The sequence below is a fragment of the Lipophrys pholis genome (assembly GCF_963383615.2).
Source record: "Lipophrys pholis genome assembly, chromosome: 7".
Taxonomy (NCBI): Eukaryota; Metazoa; Chordata; class Actinopteri; order Blenniiformes; family Blenniidae; genus Lipophrys; species Lipophrys pholis.
The window spans coordinates 10046766-10072178 of NC_137638.1; the positions used below are offsets into that span (position 1 = coordinate 10046766).

Here is a 25413-nt window from a genome sequence, read left to right on the forward strand (position 1 = left end):
AGGTCAGGATTGGGGGGGGGATGACGTGTACCTTCGTTCCATCCACTGGGTTATGGATGACAGTTGTCTGAGGTTCCTATAGGAGGAGGGGGAAATGAAGGGAGATGGAGTAAAAGAGAGAAAGTAATAGAAAGGAGGAGGGAAAGAAAGACAGCAGAGTTTGACCAAAATGTGGCTACGAAAGAACCGAGTGTGAAAAAGAAAAAAAGAAAAAAGCAGACCCAAAACAATCAACACTAAGAAAGAGGAAGAGGGACGGGAATGTTGGACGGAGAGAAAGTGCTTGTTAAGGTTGGCAGAAGAGAGGGGGAAGAATCCTCCAAAGTGACAGAGTGGGCGGATGAGCTGAAAACTGTAATTTGGAGTCAGTTCTGTTCTCTGCACGTGCACTCAGTCGTGTTTGCATCTATTTAGAGGACATTTCAGCGACTTAAATGTAATTCCTGAGGAACTACTCTTCTCCCCGCCATAGCTACTTCTAACATTTACCTAAACATCTCCTTTTGTTGACTTTAAAGCAACCTTTTACAATGTGTAATTTATGAAGGAGAAATTGTTTTTGATCCCCAGTAATAAATAATGCCTCCAAATTGTAAACAGATTTGTGTGCTCTCAACATGAATAATACAAGAAGCTCACAAAGATCAAGTAAGTACACAGCCCGAGGCAAGAGACGGCATAAAGATGCATCCCAGACTGTGACAACAGTAACTTCTCCGGTTCTTTAGTTGTACATGGGTACTTCTGCACCGCCCTGCTGTGCATGCATAATTCTGCACAGCGTTTCACGTTCATCATGATTGTGAAATGCAAGGGACAAACACATGAAGAGGAAAATCAAAGACCTCATAAAATAAGCATAAAGTGTGACATGGACAAACATGCCCCCCCCCCCCGGCCCAAAAAGAAGAAGGAAAAAAAGAAAGAGTTGAGATGCCCCACAAGATGAAAATGGGCCATTCTGTTCTTTCACACTCGTCATAACAGAAAAAGCCATCACTGGATGGAATTGTTCCAGCGTCCTGCAGAAAAAAAGACTGTCAGGATTCTTGTCATAAAACTGGCTCAGTCACTCAATTTGCCTGATAACATTTCTGTCTAACTTACTACAAATCCCCTAAATGTTAAATCTACAGGCTGTCACAACACATCTACCACTGGCACAATAAAAAAAGAAGAGTTTTATTTTCCTTTTTTTCTCCAACTTATTGCCATGAAAACATGATATTTTTAGCACAATTTGGTCCCTGACCTTTGTGGCTTCAGACCCCACTGTGTTACTTTTGTGTTACCTTGAAGAGCAGCTACTCAATTGTGATTAGACTGAGACTGGAGAAAAGGAAAAATAAATCTATCCCCCCCCCCCCCCCCCCCCCCTTCCAAAACAATTCATGGTCCACAAAGAAGTGTGACTTGGTGAACTATAAATCACAACAACCCAATCTCAGCCAATCTCAAATCCATGCACCCTCCCATCACCACCCGAGGAAGTGATACCCCTCTGATGACCAATCGTCAGCTGTCTCCCTGGTGATGATGGTAGTGTTGTCAAGGCAACCGTCTCCTAGGGCAACAGGCACCGGTGGCAACTTGGGAGATGATGATGAGCGAGTACAAAGTACCTGGGGTTTGCAGATGAAGGCGGGGGGTGGGGTGAGTGTTTATGGCATTATGTCTCAAGGGGAAGGATTTGACTGTAATACATCTCTGACCTGATCTCTCTTTAACACGGCTGCCTTTTAAACCTGAGGTTAAATCATTTGCTTGTGCGGTCATAGGTGTAAAACACAAAACATGTATATGTCCAAGGACATTTGTACCATTAAGATTCCACACAATATGCCTTGTATTTCCAGGTCAGAGGATCGAGGTCAGGCTGATTGTGGCCCGGTCGCTCTGTAATGAACGCGTTAATGCACCAAATGGCAAAACACTAACTAGCTGAAGTCCCTGGCAACAGCACAGAGATCACAGCCGCCCTCCCACTTTCGATTCCCTTCAACGATCAGGGGAAAAAAAAAAAAGAAAAAAGAAACCCTCTTCCGCTCCATGCAAGAGCCCACACTTCCACAAAGAATCTAAAGCACATGTGGAGAGGTAAAGTGGAGAAACCTGCACAAATTCTAAAAGGAAGAAATGTAAGAATGTCATTTAGCTACTATGACACGTATGGATGTCTTTCTTTTTGTTAATGACTCACTAACCAGCAGCCACGGACATATAAATGATTGCATGCTGACAATACTGGAACATGTAGAATGCCAGTGCCAGGGAATCATGACTGTGCACTGAACACTTGATGACATTACGGGTTGTTTCTGTGACATTTGTTTAGTTTAAGGGTATAAATTGGATTGCAGACTTTCACAGCAGTCTCAGTCGTACTGAATGTATATTTGCATGATTGTGTTAAGATACATGTTCCTGAGAAACTAATAATTTTGATAACTCTGTTGTATTCTCTTGCTGTTCATGACGTCCTGCAAGTTTTAGGCATCTTATTGCTTACTACACCATCCTTCCATCCATTCATCATCTTACAATTCATCCAGTTCAGGGTCACGAGGGTCTGGAGCTAATCCCAGCTAAATAAGGGTGAAGGCAGTGTACGCCCACCACAGTGGGTGATACACTAATATTAATGATATGACCTTGTTAAGAAAAAATAGCCATACTTTTAATGGAAGAAAACGTTTTAGGGCTGTAAAGTGTTGTAAAATCCTGTTGATCAAGTTTAACAAACACTAATGGCTACTTATAATTGAGAATTGCATTACATGAAAGTTACTGCATCAGTAAATGTCATCATAAATGTCACCCCACACAGACCAAGATATGAAGCACTTATGAATCTCCCTGGAGGCCTGATGTGAAGGTAAACTCCTGCTGTTGCGTTCAGACTATCCTCCTGGCGTAACATCTGTGCACAGATGACACATGAAAGAGGTCTGAGACCAGCCGGTCAACAGCCAAGATGAATTTATCTCAACCCATTAACATATTTAACACATTTTCACAGTGCACGCGGAAGAAGGGGGGGGGGGGGTTCTCTGAAATCAGCAGGTGTGCAACATTGCTGTCCGGTTGATGTACAGACCTTTGGACTCCACACTACACAGCGGGGCACAGCTTCTCTACTGGAGGAAGGAGGTAAATCGCACTGACAGACCCGGCAGGTACTGGCTGTCGGTTCCTTTCTGGCAAGCTCACAGTGACAGAAGGAAATGACACGGCGCCACAGTATCAACCTGCGTGTAAGTCACACGGCATTCCCACCTGACACGGGGCAATGATCGCTGACACCACCTGCAAGTCGCAGACCGATACGGCTGCTGCGGTCATCACAGCAGCAGGCCAAACAACCAAAAAGAGAAAAAAAAACAAAACAGAAGAGACAGAGAGGAAGAGGAAGGAGAAGGTTGCAGTGGGGCGAATGTGGAGGGCTCGAGTGGTGGTAGGGACTGCGGGGGGGGAACGGACACACACACACACAAACAGGTGAAGGAGGGATTAGGAGGTAAATACCAGAGCAGGTGAAGGGATGTTTCCTTTGGGGCTGGTGACTATGCTGTTTTTGGTGCTGTTTGTCTGGGGCTGTGCAGGAAAGGAGAGGAAAGGGAGGAAACACAACAAGAGTGTTAAAAACAGCAAGAGGTGAGTTCCTGCGCATGTGTGTCCATGCAAGTGTGTTCTTGCACGTAAAACAGTGTTTTATAGTTTTATAGTCGTATCCTTGTGAGAATCAACGCAGATTTTTTTTTTGTGTACGTTTTATATCCATGACATAAAATCACTAGTTGTTAATTCATCTTTCACTTTGAATTATGAACTGAATGACTAAGACAAGTTCAAAGATAAAATCTGTTCCCACAATACAGAGCAGGCAGATATTGCTTTGTATGTGCTCAAAATTGCCAGTGTCCACCCAACCTAAACACCCCCAAAACGTTGTTGTTGCACTTCATAAAAGATATACAACAAACAGCCCAATGATGTGCAAATTGGTACAGCAAAAAAAATTTAAACTTTATTTTAAAAAAAATCCAGTTTTGCACAAGCAACTAAAGTGAAAACAATGTGGCAGTGGGCTTAAGGACCGCAGGCAATAAAGCATCCAAATGATGGTTATTTTATAGAAGTGACTTTATGAGCCAACATGTCTGAAGGCCATCGCCTGTGAACATAGTGCATCACTGCGTCTACAAATGCAAATGAAATGCCACCCAGGCAAAGTGAAAACAGTATAAAAACGTAAAGCCGGTCCTCTTCAGCTGAACTTCTTTCAGATGGGATGTATGTAATTTTGGATGAAAATCAAATTTACCATGTCATCTGTACTAAATAGGAGATAAAGCATTGTGGTTGTTATTGCCCAGCCTCAACATTTAAGCTTCGGTACAGGGCTGCATTAGAGCAAAAAACACGAGTCGTTTGCACAGAAATGAAGGATCCATTATGGCTGAACTAGTTTTGGAATGTAATAAATAACCATTCAGTTAGTGTTTTACACATCCTGCGCATATAACAACAGCTTAGCTTTGTATTAAAAGGATCTGGGTACCCACTGAAAACAACAGATACACTATTAACCAGAAATAATGTCAGCAGAGATGCAGAGCAGCTCTTCTTTCTCATTTTCAAACAGTTCTTAACTGTCAACTTATGGTATCCAACTGAAAATGAGCACGAACTTACAAAATGGGTAAAAATCTCATTTATAACTTTAAATCATCTGCACATCATTGCTCATGCTGACATTTTACACATTGCATTTACATTTCAGTAAGTTTATATTTGACTAATTTAAAGTCATCCAGGTGTCGTAAGATATGCAAAGGTGTGTTATGAATATATCCAATCGGGGTGTTTGGATGCTGGCAGCAGTGGCAAGAATGAAGCTGTCACCTAAATCATAATTTCTCGTGACTGATCTGTAACTGTGAGAGGTGACAGGAGTGGGCGGGTGGAGATATGTGACGTGATCATTTTGTCAATTAATGACATTCCCAGCTTGAGACCGCATCGCACCGATTCCAACTGTGCCATTTGGCCGCAGTGAATCACCTGAGCTTGCCACATTCAAGTCTCATTTGAAGACCACACATCAAAAAGCATTCAGGCCTTTTATACCTCAGACGGATCTCAACGATTTTTGTATGGAACCTAAAATGCCTTTGTGAATCGCAGATGTGAGTCACTCAAGGAAGTCAGCTTACTTTACGTAAAACACGACTTTACACTGTTACATGTAAGTACTTCCTACTCCTCACTCAGAGGACAAGAGAATTCTTGGATTACTTGATGTCTTCATAAGCATACATAAGGTAAGATGATGCGGGAAAGATTGACTTGAAATTCTCTCACTTCGCAAGAAGTCCTACCTGGAATTAAAAACAAAACAAAAAATGGATTTAAAGAAACTTAAAAGAAAAAAAAAAGGTTGGACTATATTACAAGGCAGCTGTGGAGTGTTTTGTGCATCAATGCTGAATCAGCGTTTCAGTGGAGTTTTCATACTGGCTTGCAGAATAGGAAGAGTTGAGTCGTGCGTGTGCATGTGTGTGTAAATGTTAGCCATATTGTGGGTTTTGTAAGCCACCGGGCTGACTTGAGAGAGGAAGAGAGAAAGAGAGGAGAGGATGTCAGCATATACATACAAGACACCACACAATGCATGTATATATACAGCCATAAAGATGAAAGCCAGTGTAAGCTGACAAAAAGCCGACATATAGACATTTCACTAAAATCACACATAACATTCCCAAAGAAACACACACACACACGCACGCACGCACACACACACACAACCGAATCTGCTGTCAGACATCACTCTGCATCTTCTGTGCAGAGAGGAGAACCAGCAACTAGAAATGTATCCCCATCAAAGTAAAGATTAGTGGGTGAGCCCTCTTAGTTAAAGCTTGTTTGCAGTAGGTCCATAGCATTCACTTTGTGTGTGTCAGTGAAAATAAATCGCTTCAGTTCCTAAAAATCCTACGGTTCGCAAGTGATGTGGACAGCTGCTGCTCTTCGCCATGATGACAGCAAAACCACCAGGGTAAAAGCCATAGTTGAACAAATACAAAAGAGGTGATCACACATGTTCAAAATGGGTACCAAAAAGGATCAGATGGGAAAAGGTGTCCATAGCCAGTTCTTCAAGGAGATCAGAGAAGAAGAAGGGGGCAAAAGAGACGGCATGTCAAAGAGAAAGGAAGAGTCCCACAGGAGCAGAGGAGAGGACAAGTTTAAAATCAAACACCTTTAATATTCCCTTAGATAATAATAATTAAAAAAAGATTCCTGTGTTGTTTATTAGATTGAAGGACAGTTACACTGTTGTTTTGTTTGTTTTCTGAGTAAAGGGTCAGGTGCAGTAAAGAGTTGCTAGAGGTGGTCCAAGGACCAAACTTGTACTCCTACATGCTTCACATTGAGAGGGTGTGTTCACAGTCTGTGATTTCTGGTTGATTAAAATCAACTCCGGTGCAACTGCTCTGTTGGTGCTGTTTATTTGTGGAAGTGTGAAAGCTGCCATCCAAAACCCTGGTGTGGACCAAACAAGCGTGCTGAGAGAACTTAACAAAGCCGCTTCCAAACAAACAATAGCACTGTTTGATTCACACACGAGCGTCTTCACCAACTGAAGAGCAAGTGGAAAGCCTCTAAAGACAATAGGACCTTCATATCACTACAAAGCCTAAGTTACGGTCTAAATAGATAAGCTGAAAACCTTCTCACATGGTTCTTGCTTGTTATGTACTGTTAAAAGCATCTTGGTCTGACACATTTTTTATTTATTTTTTTGTCTAAGCGTGAATCCAGGCCACTCAGTTGACTCCTTCATACATTTCTTCTCAGTTAGTTAAAAGATCACAACAATAATTTCATTAGTGCATTCATTAGCACACAGGACATAATACATGTTGATGGATGAATGGATGGATGGATGGATGGATGGATGGATGGATGGATGGATGGATGGATGGATGGATGGATGGATGGATGGATGGATGGATGGATGGATGGATGGATGGATGGATGGAGAGCCAAAAAGCCTCTGGCCTTAAAGTCTTGCTACACAGAGGGACAAACATGTCACGGTGCAAAATGGCCCTTTTTCTTTGGTCCAGACGAGGAAACTGACAGCAAAAGTATGAATACAGTGTTGGACAGAAGAGTTCAGGAACAAAACTACACTTATACGTGTTTTCTCTGTCTTAAAAAGGCACCCTTTAAAGATTTGAAGCGTCTCTACACTAATTCTGATGGAAGTAAAGTACCCTTCTCCCATTCGGTTGCCAAAATGTCAGAGTTGGTCTTACTGCAGCAAGGATCTCCCATCCTTCGGTCAAACAGTGTGACCAGCATTCTGCCTGACATGTACTGTCAAAGGAACATGATTTTCTACTTCTATTTGTCATCACCATCACTATTCTTCTTCAAAAGCAACTTGGCTTCCACAGCTTCTAATGTTGCAGAACAGAGAATATTCCTGAAGATACATGAGACTTGATTGTGGTTTGAATGTCAATGTACTGGGTTGAAGTGGTTCACAGACTAATTGGTTGGTGAAGTGAAAGACTCTTGACTTCTTCAAGGAAAAAAATATACACAAGAAGAAGGATGAAGCGAAAGGAAAGAGAAACGGGGGGAAAAAAGAGTAACTGGGCAAATGCATAAAGAGCATGCTCACCATGTACTGGACAGTAGAGCTGGACTTGCGTTTCTGTCCTCAGGCAATTGATGGATGGATGGAATTATTGTTGAATGGGAAGGTGGTAAAAAGTATAAAAGAAAATGTGTAAGAAAAAATAAAGTAACCAGTGACAACAAGTGAATGGAACGGCACAAAGAGCACAACACAAGCCTTGAAACTAAACCGAAAGTGATACGTTCCAATAAAGAGTTTGTCATCCTGGCGAGTTTCAGTGGTGAAGAAAAGACTTTTTCCAGGGAGCTTCGGCAAAGCAGAAGAAAGACCAGCCCCCATCACAAAACGAAGATCCAGATTTTGCAAAAGTAAGAAAGTGCGCGCATATCAAAAGCAAAATCCACCTCGCTCCAGAAGCAACCGGGACAAAAAGAAGCAAAATGGTAAGATAAGAAAAAGAAAAGCATTTTCCCATCGCTCATTTTAAATTTAAAGTCGTGCTTCTGTAACTATTTGTTGTCACGTGTAGCATTCCTAAATAAATAAATGGTCGAAAACAACACAAAATACTTGAATCCAAATATAGTATGTCTGTTGTGTCTGAGTTTTGCGAGAACACTTTACTGCTTTTGTTAGCCGCCACATTCATAAAGAAATACTACATTTTATTTTAGATAGATATTTGACACATTGGGCTTCATACAGAAGTCCACAAAACAAAATATTGATATTTATGAATTTCCATGTCAGGTTTAATTAACTATTTACAAGAATATCATGAGTGGTCAAGAATACTTGTATCAGGACCACAACTGAAGTTACAGCTGTGTTTGTTTCTGTTTGTAAGGCGGGAAATATCCACTATTAAGTACAGACAGTCTGCATCTGGAGTGAACTTGCTCAAGTTTTAGCATGTATGATCTTGTTTCTGTATGAGGCCCAACAAGTGACAACTATAAGAACAATGCTTGGAAAGGTGAATAAGTATTTAGGAGGGTAGTTGGCAGTGCAGGAGGTGAAAGGTGTTGGGCAATTTTTTGTCAGAATGAGCTCGCAATGGTCAGGTGTTGCAGCTGAAAGGCCTTCAGCGGGACAAAAGGAGGAGGAAGGGAAGGAGAAGAGGTCCAAGTTGCAGCGGGAACCGAAGGAAATGCAAAGGGAAGGAGGATAAACAAGTGAAGAAGAAGAAAAGGAACAAAGTGGAAATGCAATGAAGGGAGAAGACGCCTTTAGAAATGGTTTGGGGCAAGAGCCTGTTCTTGTATGTGGGGAGCCTGTTGCTAGGCAATGAATGTGCCACAGTGGAAGTAAGTGTCTATTTCTGTCATCTGAGTTTCCAGGGTCCAGACTGGCAGCTATTCCTGGAACCGGAGTCACATTCCCTGCTGAACCGAGTGAGCAGGGGGGGAAAGGAGGGCGTGGGGGTGGTGGGGGGGGAGTGCATTCACAACGCACGCACACTCATGCACAAACTGATCACACGCACACGCAAACAGTGGCATTAGCACATGAGCCTACCACAGTGGCGGACACCCACGCTTAAACACTCGTTATGTGCAGACATGCTCACACCCCCAGTTTGGGTGCTCAGTCCTCTTTTCAACCTGACAAACAAATTGGATCACATCAATATACACACACACACACACACACACACACACACACACACACACACACACACACACACACACACACACACACACACACACACACACACACACACACACACTGCATGTGCACAAAGTTCTACCAAACACAACGTCTGATGCTGAGGAGCGTGAACGCCACGTTCCATGCTTTGTCGCACACCATCATACACACATGCACGCTGCACTCTCATGGACGCTGTGCGTGGGAAGGCGTTACTGCAGTGTGTCTGCAGTAACGTGGGATGATGAAAGATCTTCATTAAAAAGATGAGCAGGAATACAGGGTTAAAGACCAGATGGGGTGAGTGAGAAAAAGGAAGCTCTGAAAGAGGAGGAAGAGACAGAAATGGAGGGACGAGACGGAGAGGAAGTGATGGGGGCGGGCCGGGGGAGAGGGGGTCGGCAGATGGTTTCATTTTATAATGGAGACAGAGAGGTGGCAATGAGCTGAATAATGCCAAATCAAAAGAAAGGATGTGCTACACAAGACTTGTAACATGTATGCAGAGATAAGAGCGCACATACCAAAGCACAACCACACACATGTGTTTACAGATGTGTATCCAAAGTAGGGCTGTGGATTTCAGGAAAATACAATCCAACTGCTCAAAAAAGAAATCCAGCAGCCCTCGTTCAGACATACACCGTCTGCATACAAAACCACAATCAACATATATCTCATATGCTGTGAAATATTTAGACGACTCAACGTACACAACAAAATGAAAAAATGAAAGCAATCGTGAGACAACACGATGAGCCAGATGAGAGATGCAGCAAATAATGAAGCAAGAAAAAAATCCAGCAGAGAAAGAGAGCGAAGCAAAGGGTATGACCTGTGCAAGAAGAAGTGTTGAACAGAGCGTAGTGCCGGGGGGAAGACTTACCTTGACATCTGCCTTTTTGTTCAGCAAAGTCTTGGCTGCTGCAATGACAAACGCAGGGAAAACAACCAGTTACAACAGCGATTCTCACTCTTCGCTGTTTTTCACCTACAATGAATCATCTGGGGGAATGCATTTGTTTGGATTTGTTAATGGTCTTTTATGAAACTGTTGATCAAGCTAAGGACGCCTGAGGCTGAAAGAAGAAGAGCACCAGAGGAGACTGAAGCGGTGAAAGTTGCATCGCCAGCCAGGCACCGCTTCAATAGAAACTGATTATTCTAGCAGTCAACCAAATAGTGAATGATCTTTATATACTTCCCGGCAGGATGTTGCTGTATTTAATACATTTAATAAGCACTGTCATATTTATAATTGCATGTATTTAAGCTTATGTGGGACGACTATTAGTTTTCTGAAATAAAAATGTAAATTAAATAACAAGCTTGGCCAAGTGTCAAGAATTGAGAAAAGAAATAAATACAAAAATACACATTGGCTTTGTACAGGCTGGGTATGACTGGTTATAAATATAATTTTTGTAACTCATCTACGTTGTTGTTGATTGATAGTTTCTATGAGATACCACAATTTCTAATACGAGGTGTCATGAACATCAAACTCTCGCAAATGGTTTTCAATCTCTTTCAGGGGTGTTTATGTAAGATGCCAGTATCTAATTCAAGAAATTCATTTTTCCAACCAATCCAATATTAGATTGCTCAAACTCTTGGGCCCTTCAGTTCTCATGATTGTAAGCTACTTTCAGACACATTGGAATTGGAATGATGCACACAATGTTCAGGTTTTCTTCATGACACAGTACAGTTGATAGGAGGATACAACTCAAAGTATTTGCACTTTCCATTGCACTCAATGGAAACAAATACGTTGTTGTCAGTGAAATAAAACTGAGCTCCATTCAATATTTCACATCAATTCTTAAGCCTCTTAAGTAGCAGCTGTGAGAAGACAAAAAAAACAAAAACAACAAAGATGGCTGCTTCCGCAAAGGCCTTAAGGAAGCTCCATCTTCAATCTGCTCTCTAATAAAGAGTAATGAAGAGGATTTGAAGAAGGGAGGACACCGGAGAGAAGGAATGAAACCAGACGGTCCTCCAATGAGTGCGAAAACTCATAATCCCTCCCTACAATGGAAGCTGCTAGCAGACAACATAAGACGGTCTGCAGGACATTTGCTGTGACTGTTCTTTTAAAGCGTGAATGGCACAGTCTTCTGATTGCACTGGATAGTTACTTGTTCGGCCACAGGGACTCCAAAATAAGAGCCAGACTCTTTGTGGAGCTGGTGTGTCTGCAGAGACTGTGGGAGTGTCCACAGGCAAGAAGACAGAGGATTAATCCGAGCAAGATGCCAGAAGTTGATGAGATTTTTACTATCAGAAGATGGTATCAGATACACATTACACGTGTGCAGAAAAACATAGATTAATTGTGTTTACAGCTTTGTAATTTGTTTTATTATTAAGATAACATGCACATTGTTAAGCCAAATCAGATGTGATTTGTTCCAGTAACAGAGTTAACTTGACTTTGGTACAGAGCAGGTTATTGTTTTAAAGGCTTGAATGACTTAATGAAGAGACACTAAGATTTTTTTTTGGTGCATTCGTTGGAACAGTTTGTATTCATAAACTAATAACATAAATAAATAGAAAGGGCCTGTTCGATTGTTGGACATTCTTTCCCAATAACATCATGACCAAAAGTGTGATCTGCATGGCTGCATTGAAACGAAACATCCTGCAAAAGTCATCTGTTAAAATCGCACACATATATCTCCCGAACTTCCACACTCCTGGCTGGGACTTTTTAAGGAGCTAAGTGCAGTCTCAAGTCTAATCAGATGCAATCACATCAGTCTCCAGCTATGTTACATAAAACACTATTTCTGGCAGTCTGGGATGTTTTTTCCTTTCCCTCCTTTACGCTTTCTGCCTGAACACCGAGCTCGAGTCAGGTTCTTCTCAGGTCCATTTCCAAATAGGTCCCAAAGCCAGATCCATTGAATTTCCAACAGAAGCTTGAATTGGATTAAGTTCCACCACGACCGTGAATTATTTGGGAGGCACAGATCCAGTTACAAGGAGGGTTGCTTCAAAGTCTACAGGCGGACCTGGCAAATTCTTTAAGCATATGATCATAGAAGCTCTTTCTTTAAGACAGCCGCATGCTGCGGCTCTATATTCTCCTAATATAACATAGGGACTGCAACATGAAGACGTTTAAAAAAGAACGAAAAGAAATGGTGGTTTATCTGTTAACCAGATGCAAATGACATACTGTAGATGGAAAAATTTAAAAGGCAAGGTTTACATGTTTGGATGCAACAAGATAAAATGTATTAAGCCGCTCCAAGAAGCAGCCAATCCCGGACAATCTAACAGAGACAGAATCCCACAGCAAAGAGTATCCATGGCCCAAACGCCCATGCTGTGACTTTGTCTCTCACTGAGGATGTTTTCCTCTAAAAACTGTGAAAACAAATGTGCTTTCTAATAAGAGGTTCACTTGATTACCGCAGAAGTATTTTTCATGCTTGACGCTCTGCCGTTTTTATCTGTTGAAAATTAATGGTGAGTATTTGGTATTTGTTGGTGTTATTTTGTCACTTTATGTAACTTCATTAGCATATTTTTTTTTCCTATTTGTGTATTAATTGTTAAGGGTTTTACTGTAAATTCCCCTATCTTTCATTATTTGGTGTGAGAATTTCTTTTTTTCGATTGTGAACTCTGTGAAACTTTGTGAAATACAAAGCTCCAAAAAAAAAAAAAAAAAAAAGATCACTTTGCAGTAAATATTATATAAAAAACTATATTCTAGTGACATTCCTGAGGAGTGACAAAAGAAAAGCTCCTGCAATCAATAAAGGATCCCAGCATTTATCCATCCTTTTTCTGAAACTCTGGCTTCAATTGAATACTCATATGTAATAAGAGTTTTGCTAATTATAATAAAAAGTGTGGCTGTCATATACTTTGCTATATCTCCGCCCATGACAAGCAAAATAGGATGTGGACAATACCGTCACAGACACTCTCTGTTCTCGCTGTTCTGTAACCGTTTCGTTTCAGTATTGTGCTTTAAGTGAGGTCTGCGTATTCAGAGGCAGACAGTAGCTGAGCCCTATATAATCAGAGGGATGTGAAAGTGCAATGGCTTATTCTTGTCCTGTCCTTCATCAAGTCTCCTTCCAGAGAGCTGGTTGTTACTGAGGAGAAGAAACAGGGTCAGAATAGTGTCAAGTTCATTCTCCCGTATTCTCTGATGGCTCGGCGGCGGAGGAGAGGACAGGAGAGGAGGAGTAAGGAGGAAGATGAGTGAAAGTGATAAGGGTATCTCACTGCGTTATTCTGTCAACTTGCAAAACTGGATACCCAAGAAACAAAAACAACACAAACTGAACTGGAAGAAGTTGCAAACAATGGCTTCAAATTCCATACGCGATGATGACGTCCCAGTTGGAACCTGAAAAATCAGAGGTGACCTTAGTTCAAACTGAAGGTGCGCTCCTTACCTTGCACAAATTACACATGAAGCAAGAAGAGAGAGGAGGAAGAGGTTAAAACAAACGTATCAGTGGTAAGAACTCACTAAAGAAATACGCAAGATGCTCCACTGCAAGAACAAAGCAAGGATGGGCATGGGGTCACATGAAGCTTCCATTGGGAATTAAACTTAATGGGATAAGCTCGTGGAGTGCCTCGACAGCTTTGTGTCGTCATTGCATGTTGAAGGCCGGGACACATCAAACGACACCATTCGCCGCTCTCCTGCACGGGGACTGGCTGAGCTGACGATTGTATTCGTACGCATTAATATGCAAGATAGAACAAGGCCTCCAGTAAGTCGGTGAGGCTGATATGGGGAGGCAGCCCATGATAAATATTTGATTGGAGCCGAGTGGAGGCTGAGGGACACGGAGAGGACCACCGAGTCTCAGTGGGCCACAGGAAACAAGGACACAGCCAGTACTTCTCTCTGCTTCGCTCAATGTTAGACTGTCACGTGAAGGTCTCAGGCTTATGGTGAATTGATGCATGTAAGTATTTGTACTATGATAGAGTGCGTAAGATACTCCAAAGAAAATCTAAAATTACTGACATCTTTGAAGTATTGATGCTCACATGTCAGTTCAACAATCCTAATACCCTCAAGTAAAGCATGAAGGAGACAGTTTTCCTTAAGCGGAAGCCACTAAAGGCAAATAAATATTGCAAGTACTTTTGTCATGAGGGACGAAACAAAACTCTTAAGAGCTTTCCAAAGTTAAGTTTCTGTCCTCTATATGCGAACATGGGAAAGTGTTTGCTAGTAAGGTCAGTCGTCAGCTAATAAAGTGCTGGTTGTAGAAATAGGACCTCAAAGCCAGCGAGCACCGAGAATACTGACTGTTTTTCATGTTTTTGGGGTAGATAATGAGGGAGATCATAAACGTTCAGGGCCAACCACTCTGAGCTTACCTCGCTGTGAAGCCTGTCACCTATCCAACATACTTGACAGTGGACCCGGGCATTTTGACAGAGATAGACTAATCTGCTGATTCTCTAAACTCAAGACTTCAAGGGACTTTATCAGAATGTGTTGGAAAAAATCTGCCATGGATACTTTGGTATTTATTATCTGTAATAATTATCAGTTTGAAAAAAAAATTAAATGTTCTAAATGTTAGGATGCCACGATATGTTTTCCCTTATAATACTTCTAAATGTACCTGGGTTTTTTTTTTGCAGATTTAAGCTAAACACCTAAAGCACACTTACAAGCATCAAGCATCTTTTTATGAACTTCCAAATTCATCTTTACTTTTTGGAGCTTTAATCAGAATAGTTATGCTAAACAAGAAGAGCTAACAGAAACTCGTCAAACGAAGACTTTTATGTTTATTCAACTCAATTAAAAAAAAATATAGCTGACTTCACATTTTTCAAAGCACTTTTCCACAATTTTCCAAATGTGTTTTTTTCTATAATAATGAGACTGGCATACAATATTCATCATACTAATATTCTGTAATAAAACTCCAATTATTAAGCTAGTTCCATCATTAGATGAATACATTACAGATAAGATATTTATCTTTAAAGGTTTCTGACTTCATGAGAAAAAAGCCCAGCCTTGCGTCGACTACAGTGTTCATCATGCACCAAGTTTCCCTCTGTGTTGCAGCGCATGCACCAGTCCAGTGCCCCATGCAGCATTCACCGACAGCTCTCGGGCAGTCCCATCCTTAAAGTTACAGGGGTGAACTTTCCAGTGTCATTGTCCAGAGAGCGACAGGGAAAGAGAGAGAGAGAGAGAGAGAGAGAGAGAGAGAGATGGAAAGAGGGAAAGAGAGGAAAGGGGAAACATGACAGATATGAAGGGAGTATGGACACAGTGAAAAGATTGAGAGGTGGCTTGAGACAACAGTGGTGAAAGGGGAAGGGATGCCAGGAGGGATGACGTAAAACTGAGTGATGGACGTGACACGACTGAGGTGGCAGGGAAGGTGGTGAGAAAGGGAGAAAATAAAGAGAAAAAGAGAGACAGGACAGGGATCTGACCGAGCCAAGGCCATGCTCTGTGGCTACGTCGGGAGGTGGAGATGGCAAGATGGACAGCATGGGTTTGGAGAGGTGACAGAGCAGTGATAGGCGCAGAAGCCACTGTATCAGAGCTTAGAAAGGGAGGATGGGAAAACTGGAAAGGAGTAGCTGGGCTTCCATCTTTTGCTTCCTTCATGAAGCTGAGACTGGAAATCAATGACACTCTTGAGACTCTCGAAAAATCACGCATGCAATCACTTTTTCTACAGTTAACGTGTTCAGTACATCTCAACAACCAAAAAAATGTAAAGGTACATTATGCAATGTTTCTTAAAGATTCTGATAATAAGCTGAAGTCAGGATATCAGCGAATTGATATTTATGTGTTGCACTTGTAGGTATTGGCACCAAAGTTAACAAGCTGACCGCCTCCAACCTGTCTGCTCTTGTAAACTGAACATGTATTCTTTCCTAAGGCCAATAAGAACTTTATATAAATTGATCAGAGGCTGGAGCGTTTGGTAATTACAAAGAAAGCCGAGGACAAGCTGGGCACTACAATCACTCTACTGCCACCTAATGCACAAATGAGGCATTAATCAATCATAATGCATTGTCTTAAAAGTACAGTATGCTTTTTGTTATATATTAAGTTTTTAAAAATCACAAAACATAATGAACAGAGTGTGACAAAATAGGTAGTGTGGCTTCATTTCAAAGACAGAAATGTGTTGTACTGCGGGCATATCAGGCTAGCTTTCAAGCACATGGCCTGCCTAGTCTTGTAATACCACTTTGTACCACAGGTTGGTGTGTAGAGTCAATCTAGTGCACATTTGTCCAGTGGGGTTCAACAAGAAAGGCAGCTATGGCTTCCACCACTTGACACATGAAAACAAAAGATAGTTCAAGTTCATCTACATCACCTAAAGGCAAGTGCAGGGAAAAAAATTAATTATATTACCCACCTGTTAGCTGGTGTACATTTATTTATGGCGTCTCACTGATAAAATAAATCTAAATTATCAAAAACTCATTTGTCATCTTTGGATTTTTATTATTTTTTGGGGGGGTTAATCGAAAGGTTACTGTTAGATGGAAACTAAGCTAAACCTGCTGGAAATGAGCAGATGGGAGATGTGTTTAGTAGCTATCATGCTCTGAGGTCCCATGCTCAACAAGGAGGGGAAGGGAGGTGGAGGTGGAGGTTGTACCAGTGAGAAAAGTGACAGAGGGAAGAGTACAAATTGTGTTCATAGAGTGAAAGACAGGGACAGGAGGGGCGTGGGGAGGGGTGGCATGCCCTGGATGAGCCACCGTGCTACCTTGTTCCACCAGCCCTGCCGTGGTGCCGGCGGCTGCGGCCACCGCTGCTGCGGCCGCAGTGACCGAGGCTGGAGCGGTGGTCTGCCTGCTGCCCACTGATAAAGAGTCCAATACCCACAAGTCACAGGTGAAAAAAACACAAGTGTTACAAAGCAAGGAAGGACGGGGAGAAGGAGGTGAGTGAGGTAGAGGGTGAGGGGTCAAAGATGGAGAAGGGGTTAGAATGACAATTGGACAGGAAGTGTAAAATAGGGTGAGGAGGGGGGTGAGTAAAACACAGCAGGAGGAGGTGAGGAGGGTGGGGAGGAAGAAAGAAAAGATGAAGGTAAGGACAAACGTGGCTAGTTAGTTTAGAGAAGGGGACAGGGGTTAATTCATACACAAAGACCACCGAGATAAAATTCATCACATCTGATCTGAATCTGCTGCCCTGACTGGAGTTCAACCAGAGAAAAAACGTCAGGGAGAAACACAAATCTGAACTTTCATCTGACAATGCTTGAACGTTTCCAATAAACACCTGAGAGCAGAGATGTAACACCGATGAAGATGCAGAATTTAGTCCATGTCAGCAAACGTTGTATTAGTAGTACTCAATGGCCACAATGAGATTAATCTGATGGTGTTGCTATGAAATAATGCAACGGCAGTTCCCAAAAAAAGTCGGGACACTGATTGAGACGTAAACAAAATCAGAATGCAACTATGTGCAAATTATCCAATCACTGTGTTTGATTAAAAATGGACAAAATATCCCAAAGCTTCCTCTCGGTAAACAAGCCGTCTTTTATTTATACAGTTTAGTTTGTGTAATTCTCTCTCTGACTTTTTCACCTGATGACCCCACGCCTGCGATGAAGTACCAGGTACTAACAGGAGGGAAATAGTGAGAGAAGAAGAGGGAACGCAGAGTGAACACACACAGGTGAGTGTAATTGCGTGTGTGAGCATAAACAGCCGGGTTTAGTGTTGAGTGAATGCTTAAATTCATTTCTCATGGTGAAGCTTACAGTGTCAGAACAGCTATGTTTACTGAAGCAGCATGCCTGAAAACACACATTTATATATACAAAATACACATGTATATTGTACATGAGCACGGACTCAGAGGTGCAGATTTGGTTAAGAAAAAAAAATTAAATAAAAGTTACCGTTTTATAAATAATCCCCCCTAAAATTTGGGGGTATTTCTAAAAGTGAATGTCCATCATTTGTATGAAGTTTTATTCTCTGAGCGGTTAACAATTATTGAGTACAAGTTTTGGACTTTGTGTGACAAAAAAAAAGTTGAAAAAAAAAGTCCCCAAAACATTTCCTCTCATTTCACTGACACCAACATTGCTGAAATAGTTCATTTAGAAAATCGGATGCTTTCGTCTGGGTTATGTTTTTCTTTTAATTTTGAACTTAAAGAGTTCCTTGAACATTTTTTTAATAACGGGGCTGGATACAAACAATGACACCAATTTTCTAAAGTCACATCAAAGGTTTAAGATGATATTTGTAGTTCCATAGAGCCGAACACTCCAGAGAGACACAGATACAAAGGACAAGTACATAGAACATAAAGACATCCACAAGTTACTGATCAAATTCAGTGTTTCTTTGTGTTTAATTGATTGTTTCATTGAACAAACTGGCTGCGAAATGCACTTAATGCCTGCCCAAAAACTAAACTGTTTGATCTGAAGTCAGAAAAAAATTTTGAAATTTGAAATAAACCTAAAGTTTAATTTCTGTCTGCATGGAGCCGTCTACTCATTATTGAACCTCTTATTTTGACGTTAAAGGCCCATCACAATGTAAACTAATGTAAAAACAATACATTAATTTACTGGACAAAGGATGGGTGACGTGTCGTTTAGGATGATATCTGGTAGAGAAACACTGAAGTTGCATTGCGGTGAAATGAAAATGTGTTTCAGCTTTTTGAATGCATGTTCTATAAACTTAACACTAATGTAAGACTGATAAAGAGGAAAACAGTTCTGTCTCAGAGTTAACAAGGAACGTACCACCATTTTGGCTGAGTTGGTTACCACATCTCTCACTCGGTTCATTTGTTCCATTATTTTGTTTTTCTTGCAGAATTTCTTGAAATATCTTGTTTTGAAGACAGATTTTACATCTACTGCACAATTAAACCAATTTAGTGGTTTTAACTCATTTTAGCCTCCAAAAGTCAGCTAACTTCAATATTTCTTGTGAAGAGACTCATAAAACCTAAAATAAACATTTAGGGTTGCGCAAGCACTTATTTTATCTTGATCCAGTCTGTGTGAGAGTATACTTAGCGATGAATGGTTCCTCTTTCGAATACTAAAGTACTTTGTGTTGATGATTAATACGGTCATAATATGACCAAGAGAGACAAAATCTTGATTTATATATGTTTTTATATAATGTATTATTCATAAGATGTGGTGCATGAGGTTTTCCTTTTGTGCTGAACTGCAATCAAAATGCTTATTAAGAGCTGAAAACATTTTAGTTTTAAGTTAACTAGATGAGGGTAGTTTAATCTTCCTACTTTCAGAAGTCAGTTTGACCAAAAATCGGATGGGAAATACAGTATCAAGTTAAATTGAGCAAAAATAATACTCAAAACTTTTGCTGTAGATATTTCCAAGCTGCCAAGATGCTACTTTTCCATGTTTCTACAGCGTAAAATGTGAATAGAATTTATTAATAATAATAATAATAATAATAATAATAATAATAATAATAATAATAATAATAATAATATAGCACTTTTCAGGACACCCAAAGACACATTACAAAAAATTTACTTTTACAAGTTAAGATATCTTTTCATCTTGTAGCATTTATGAATGAAGCTTTCTGAGTTTCAAATATCTTGTTATCTTTGAGGTGAATTAAAACTTTATAGCTTTAAATCTCATCAGACCGTCTGTTCAGTTTCACCTTCTTGCCCCAACAGCTTCCTCTTAAAGAGAAAAAAACTTGACATTTTGGAGTTGATTTAACTCAGCTATTCAGTGTAGGCGGACTTTAAATAACTTTAGGCTGAAGAAGCTCAATCATTCAATTCTCTGTTACAGCTTGAAAAGTGGCTAAAAATGGTTCTCATAATTTTAATTCTCACGACAGGTTTTAGTTGAAGTCACGACGTCTCCTCCAACACAGTGGTACGACCCAAACAGGCTGTGACAGATTTTCCTACAGAAACATGTCTGCTGCTCTCAGTGTCTCAACAGGAGTACAGATAATAAAATCCCTGCATTCGAGGTGTTTACGTAAACTGTAAATTGGTGTTGTTTTACAGATATGGATGAAAATTCAGCAGTAATGGAGGATCCAAGAAACACCTACCAGAGAAATTTCGAGAAACCAGCATGGTGGTAAGAATGGCCCCCTGAGAAGAAAACAAAACACAATTATAACCATTTAATCCCGCGACGGAATCGTTTTGACATTTTTCCACAGAAATGAGTATCCAGTTTGCCACGCTGTGTTAACGACTGATGTAACACTGTCGCAAATCAAGAAACGGTCCAGCTTTTTCACTTTGCTGCTCTGAATTCAAAACAACAAGGCTTCTTTTTGGGAAAAATCTTGACTCACAGCAGGTGAAACTTCAGCCAGAGAAAAATCTAAGAATATGAAGTGCTACTAGAGCTGTTTGAGTGGCAGGTGATTTCTGCAATGGTCAGTGCAAATAGACAATCCACTTCTGTCAAGAGTGTTTATTTGGAAAGACGTGGCCTTGGTTAAGTCATTCTATTAATTACACAGAGGAATTGAAATAAAGACAGACAGCAATATCACGATCTACAGACAGAGACAAAAGCATGTGGAAAAAGAACAGAGATAATGAAAATAAAGACACGAAGGGAATAAAGGAGCTGACAGAAATAATCTCCATCTGAGCTCTATGTGGCTGTAGAAGTGCTGCAGCTGCAGACGTTAGTGAAAGAGTTGTAAAGGTGATGGTGGATTCTTTTAACCTCTCTAGTTGGCATGGATCGTCTTCCAATTAATCATTTTCTAATCGCAGGAGGGGATGAAATCAACCTCCCTTTCACAGAGATTAGAGCTCCTTCACAAGTAGACTAATAAATGTGCCAACTGTAACTGAAGAGCGGACACTGTAAGACGACACTCAGTACGTTTGATTTCACTTTAAAATAGAAAACCTTAGGCTGACGTCAAACTCCATACTGAACCTCAAATAAAGGTTTTTGTTTTTAATGGCTGTTGGTATCCATCGGCAATACTAAGCATCATTTTTCTTGAGCTTGTGTAATATAAGTTTAATTTGAAATATATCATTAGTTTTAATATATAGTCAGAAATTAATACATTTATGCTGTTGCACTAAAGCTTATCTCATTTTAATCGAGCTCCATTACATTTTTAAATTAATTTTGTTCTGAAAATGTATTTTGAGAAGATAGATCATGGTTTTATTCTCTTGATTTATTTTTGGTGTATAAAAATAATGACGATAACAGTATGAACAGATCCAACGTTTTTTTGTTGTCAGATAATTAACTTATGTAATGCCTTTATATGTCAGCACCTAAAGTAGACAAAGTATTTAAATATTTCCCATTAGTTTTCAGGTACATGACCATTATTTTGATCAAGGTGAGTCAGGGGCTTAAAGTTGCAGTACCCCTGGGAATCCTAGGGGGCAGTGTTGAGATTAGAAGTAAAAAACAGTAATGGGAGACGTTTTCGAAGTTTGCTATGTGACATCCCTCAAAGTATTTCACAGCCTCACAGACCACCATCCCATGCAACACTGCCTCACAATGTCTGCAGGACATGCAAGGTATTTTATTGGTTTTAATTTTTAAAGTAATGATTATTTAATCTAATATTCAACAGAGTCAACCCACTATCATGTGTTATTGACAGCTGTGTCTTTATATACTTTTACCAAATGATTGTTAATGTGTCAATTTTTCTTGCTGGTTACCTGTTTTCTATATCGTTTGGCAATATTGATATTTAAATAAAATTTCCAATGCCACTTCTGCTTGGTTTGTTATTTTTACAAGGAAAGATGAAGTCGACAGGCTGATGTTGACTGCAGAATGTGTTTTTGCGCTCAGCTTCGAGTCTGCTGGTATTTGAGGCAAAGGGCAGCCCAAAACAGCAGGACAACCGTGTCAAGCATTTGGGCCTAAGCTGTTAAATCCACACTTAAAGTCAGCAAGAAATCAGGAGAGTGATGCGTGATGGTGATGATGATGATTTGGGATATTCATAAAGTGAAGGATCCCATTCATAAAAACTAAGTCTAAAGATAACTTGATAATATTTAGCCCAGGGATCAGCATCTTAGTCGCACATGTCTAATTTATTTGATGACAATACTCCATATCTGCAGTGACATTCATCTACTCCATCTCATGAATGTTGAAGGACTGACTCTACGTTTGGCTTTAGCAACCCGAACAAAACAGGAAGAACCAAACAATGTGAGGACAGCAGGGGAACTTTTATTATTTCATCTGTTGTCAGAGCTGGTTAGAGCAGAGGAGGGTGATGGGAAGGAAAACACGCATGCAAACAGACCTTGAGTTTCCTCCTGGCGTTGAATTTCTTCAGGCACTCCACGGTCTCCTGTCTGTGCATCATAGACGCCACTGTGGATCGTTGCTGGAAGAGGGGGAGGATATGAAAGCGACAATTAAGAATCAGTTCATTTAAGTTTGAGGTGATGTAACTTGTGTCTGGTTTAAGTGTGCCACAAAGCCGGGACACTTACGCAGACCCATGGGTGCTTGAGGGCCTCCTGAGCAGTGATCCTCTTGGCTGGGTTGATTGTCAGCATCTGGTTGATGAGGTTTTTGGCCTCTGGGGTCACCGTGTCCCACTCTGGAGAGGGGAACTACAGGTACAAACAAATTCATTTTGTTACGTATTCACAGGTGGATTGTCCATTTACAGCCAATTATATATGATAAACCAGCACGTGTGTTTGTCTGTCTTCATCTACAATGTAAGAAATACGCTGGTTCAACTTGACCTCTACAGTTAAATTCACTTTTTGGTGACGTCACAGCTACTGAAAACCTGCCTGCCTCCGAAGGACCAAGAGGAATTTTCCACTGTCACGTCAAAGCAGTTTCACTTTTCAAGCTGCAGTGGGGGCAAGACTTGTGTGTGCATGTGTGTGATAAATAATTCGAAAATACATAAAAAGTAAGTTTAGACAAAGGTGGAGAAATGGTAACACGACATCTTATAAAAAACTGCCTGACCAGAAATAACTAAATAGTTTCAGGAGTGTACAGTAACTACAAACAAAGATGGGACGAGCAGCGACTTATAGCACAAACTAAAATATCAAAACTGCTTGTGAGAAAGAAAGAAGAACCTGAGTTCAGGTGTGTGTGTGTCTGACGACCCCCCACCCCCCATCAGCATTCTTAAAACCTCAGTTACCCGTCTATCTGAGAATAAACTGCACTCAGGTGTGCAACCTGCAGAAGGAAAACCAGGAGGACAGAGGAACCAGAACAGGGCCCACTTATTTATTGATTAAATTAATTTTTTATTTCTTTATGCTTTGCAGTGACAACTAGAGCGAGCTGTCTGATGCTAAATGGACTGATGATACCACATATTTAGCTACTCTTAAATAGAGGCATGCCAAACACTGAGGACAACCGTTTTATCATTTTTAACTGGACAGATGCGACTTTGGAGTGCTGCTTCTAAGAACATGGCGACTCAGTGATTTATTAAAGGGGAATATTTACTTTATTAGAGAGCGTCATAAAACGACGCACGAAGAGAAAAGGGACAACAAGTGACGAGGCCCCAACAGCAGACAGAAATCCCATATGGCACAATACCAAAAAGCCAGGTTGAGTGTAGCCTCCAGCTATTGGTTAAGAATTTCTCTACCCTTCAGGCCATGTTGTGTTTAGGCATAAACACTGAGGTCTGTGTCCTATGAGCCCAGAATCACTGCCAGACAGACAGTCAGCCTCGCTCTCGCTCCATCTGGCATAGAGTTCAATGTGATCTGAGGTGAGACTCCCTCTCTTGCACCCCCTGAAATATGAATGAGGTGACGGCGTTATGTAACAGCCGCCAAAAAGGAACGAGGGCAGTGGGAGGAGAGGGGCGGGCGTGAACAGTAGGGGGGAAGAAAGCAGGGTGCCGGAGAGGAAGAAGAGAGGAGACTCACATCATAAGCCCCAGCCTTGATCTGCTGGTACAGCTTGTGCTGGTCCTCATCCCAGAAAGGAGGGTAACCCACCAGCAGGATGTAGAGGATCACCCCTGAGACACACACGGAAACACATATGGACACACAGGCCGCACACACACACACACACACACAAATGCAGAAAACACCCACAATTTGAAAAAAATAGTTTTTTTTGTTTGTGTGGGACCATCTAGGAAATACAACGTGTGTGTGTTTGTGTGTGTGTGTGTGTGTGTGTGTGTGTGTGTGTCTGTTATGCTCGAGAACATGTGTGTTTCTGTGCACAGCTCACCGCAGGCCCAGATGTCCACAGGTTTACCATATGCCTCCTTCCTGAGCACCTCAGGAGAAAGATACCCAGGTGTGCCAGCAAATCCTGCCAAAGAAAAAAAAAAAGGAGTGTACTCTCATTGATTGACATGCTCAGAGTGAGATATCGCAGAGCTGCCGTCAGTGGATCGGCTGGAATAGGAAGCAAGATAATCTTAAGTAAGCTATGACCTACTGGTCCAAACAGTGGAGTGAAATCTTGAGGGTTTTAGGGCGGCTGATTGTCAGGGAGTGGCTAATCTCTTCCAGAACGTTTCCAACACACACACACACGTGCAGATACAACACAGACTGTTGACTAGAGCCACCATTGGTCGGTCTAAACTGCTGCTAGGTGTGGATGTTTGTGTGGTGGTTTGCCTCTGTGTCTTAACCCTTGCCTTTGGACACTCATAACCTTCATTTAAAGTGGGATAAAGTTTTATTGTTGGCAACAATTTTTTGAAAAGAGTTTTGAACTCAATTAACCCTCTTTCGCTGTGATTAGAGGAAAATTCTTAAGGGTAGAAAATCATAAGATTATAATCCATATTTCCCTTTATTTATTGTAATCTCATGTGTCTCCTGAAATATCTTCACTGAAAATTCTTCCAACATTCATGACAGTGTTTAATCAAGACCCTGAAAGTATAACTTCACTCAGCTTTAGTTTTTTATGCCTATTGGTCATTAAAGGCTGTTAACCTTTAAAACGATGGATATTTCCAGTAAATTAGAGTAGAACAACATTGATGATCACCCCCTGGTGGTCAAAAAACTTCCACATTATAAAGTGAGGAGAAAAAATATGCACCAAAATCAAATTAATTAAATTAATAAA

The 25413-nt window shown here is 40.9% G+C and overlaps 1 protein-coding gene across 3 annotated transcripts in view; it reads right to left on the reverse strand.

Moving 5' to 3' along the window:
• The window catches only part of camk2b1 (calcium/calmodulin-dependent protein kinase (CaM kinase) II beta 1), a 79465-nt gene that overhangs the window by 12370 nt on the left and 41682 nt on the right, over positions 1 to 25413 (reverse strand). For 2 of the 3 annotated variants that reach the window (XM_080466663.1, XM_080466661.1), the window contains exons 8-13: positions 24556 to 24639; positions 24240 to 24334; positions 22809 to 22931; positions 22616 to 22699; positions 20402 to 20444; positions 10194 to 10231 (exon numbers count right to left, since the gene is read on the reverse strand). In XM_080466663.1, the coding sequence (XP_080322789.1) occupies positions 10194 to 10231; positions 20402 to 20444; positions 22616 to 22699; positions 22809 to 22931; positions 24240 to 24334; positions 24556 to 24639 (467 nt within the window). Of the gene's footprint in view, positions 1 to 7699; positions 7733 to 10193; positions 10232 to 20401; positions 20445 to 22615; positions 22700 to 22808; positions 22932 to 24239; positions 24335 to 24555; positions 24640 to 25413 lie in introns of all 3 variants that reach the window. The other variant, XM_080466662.1, reaches the window with a different exon arrangement.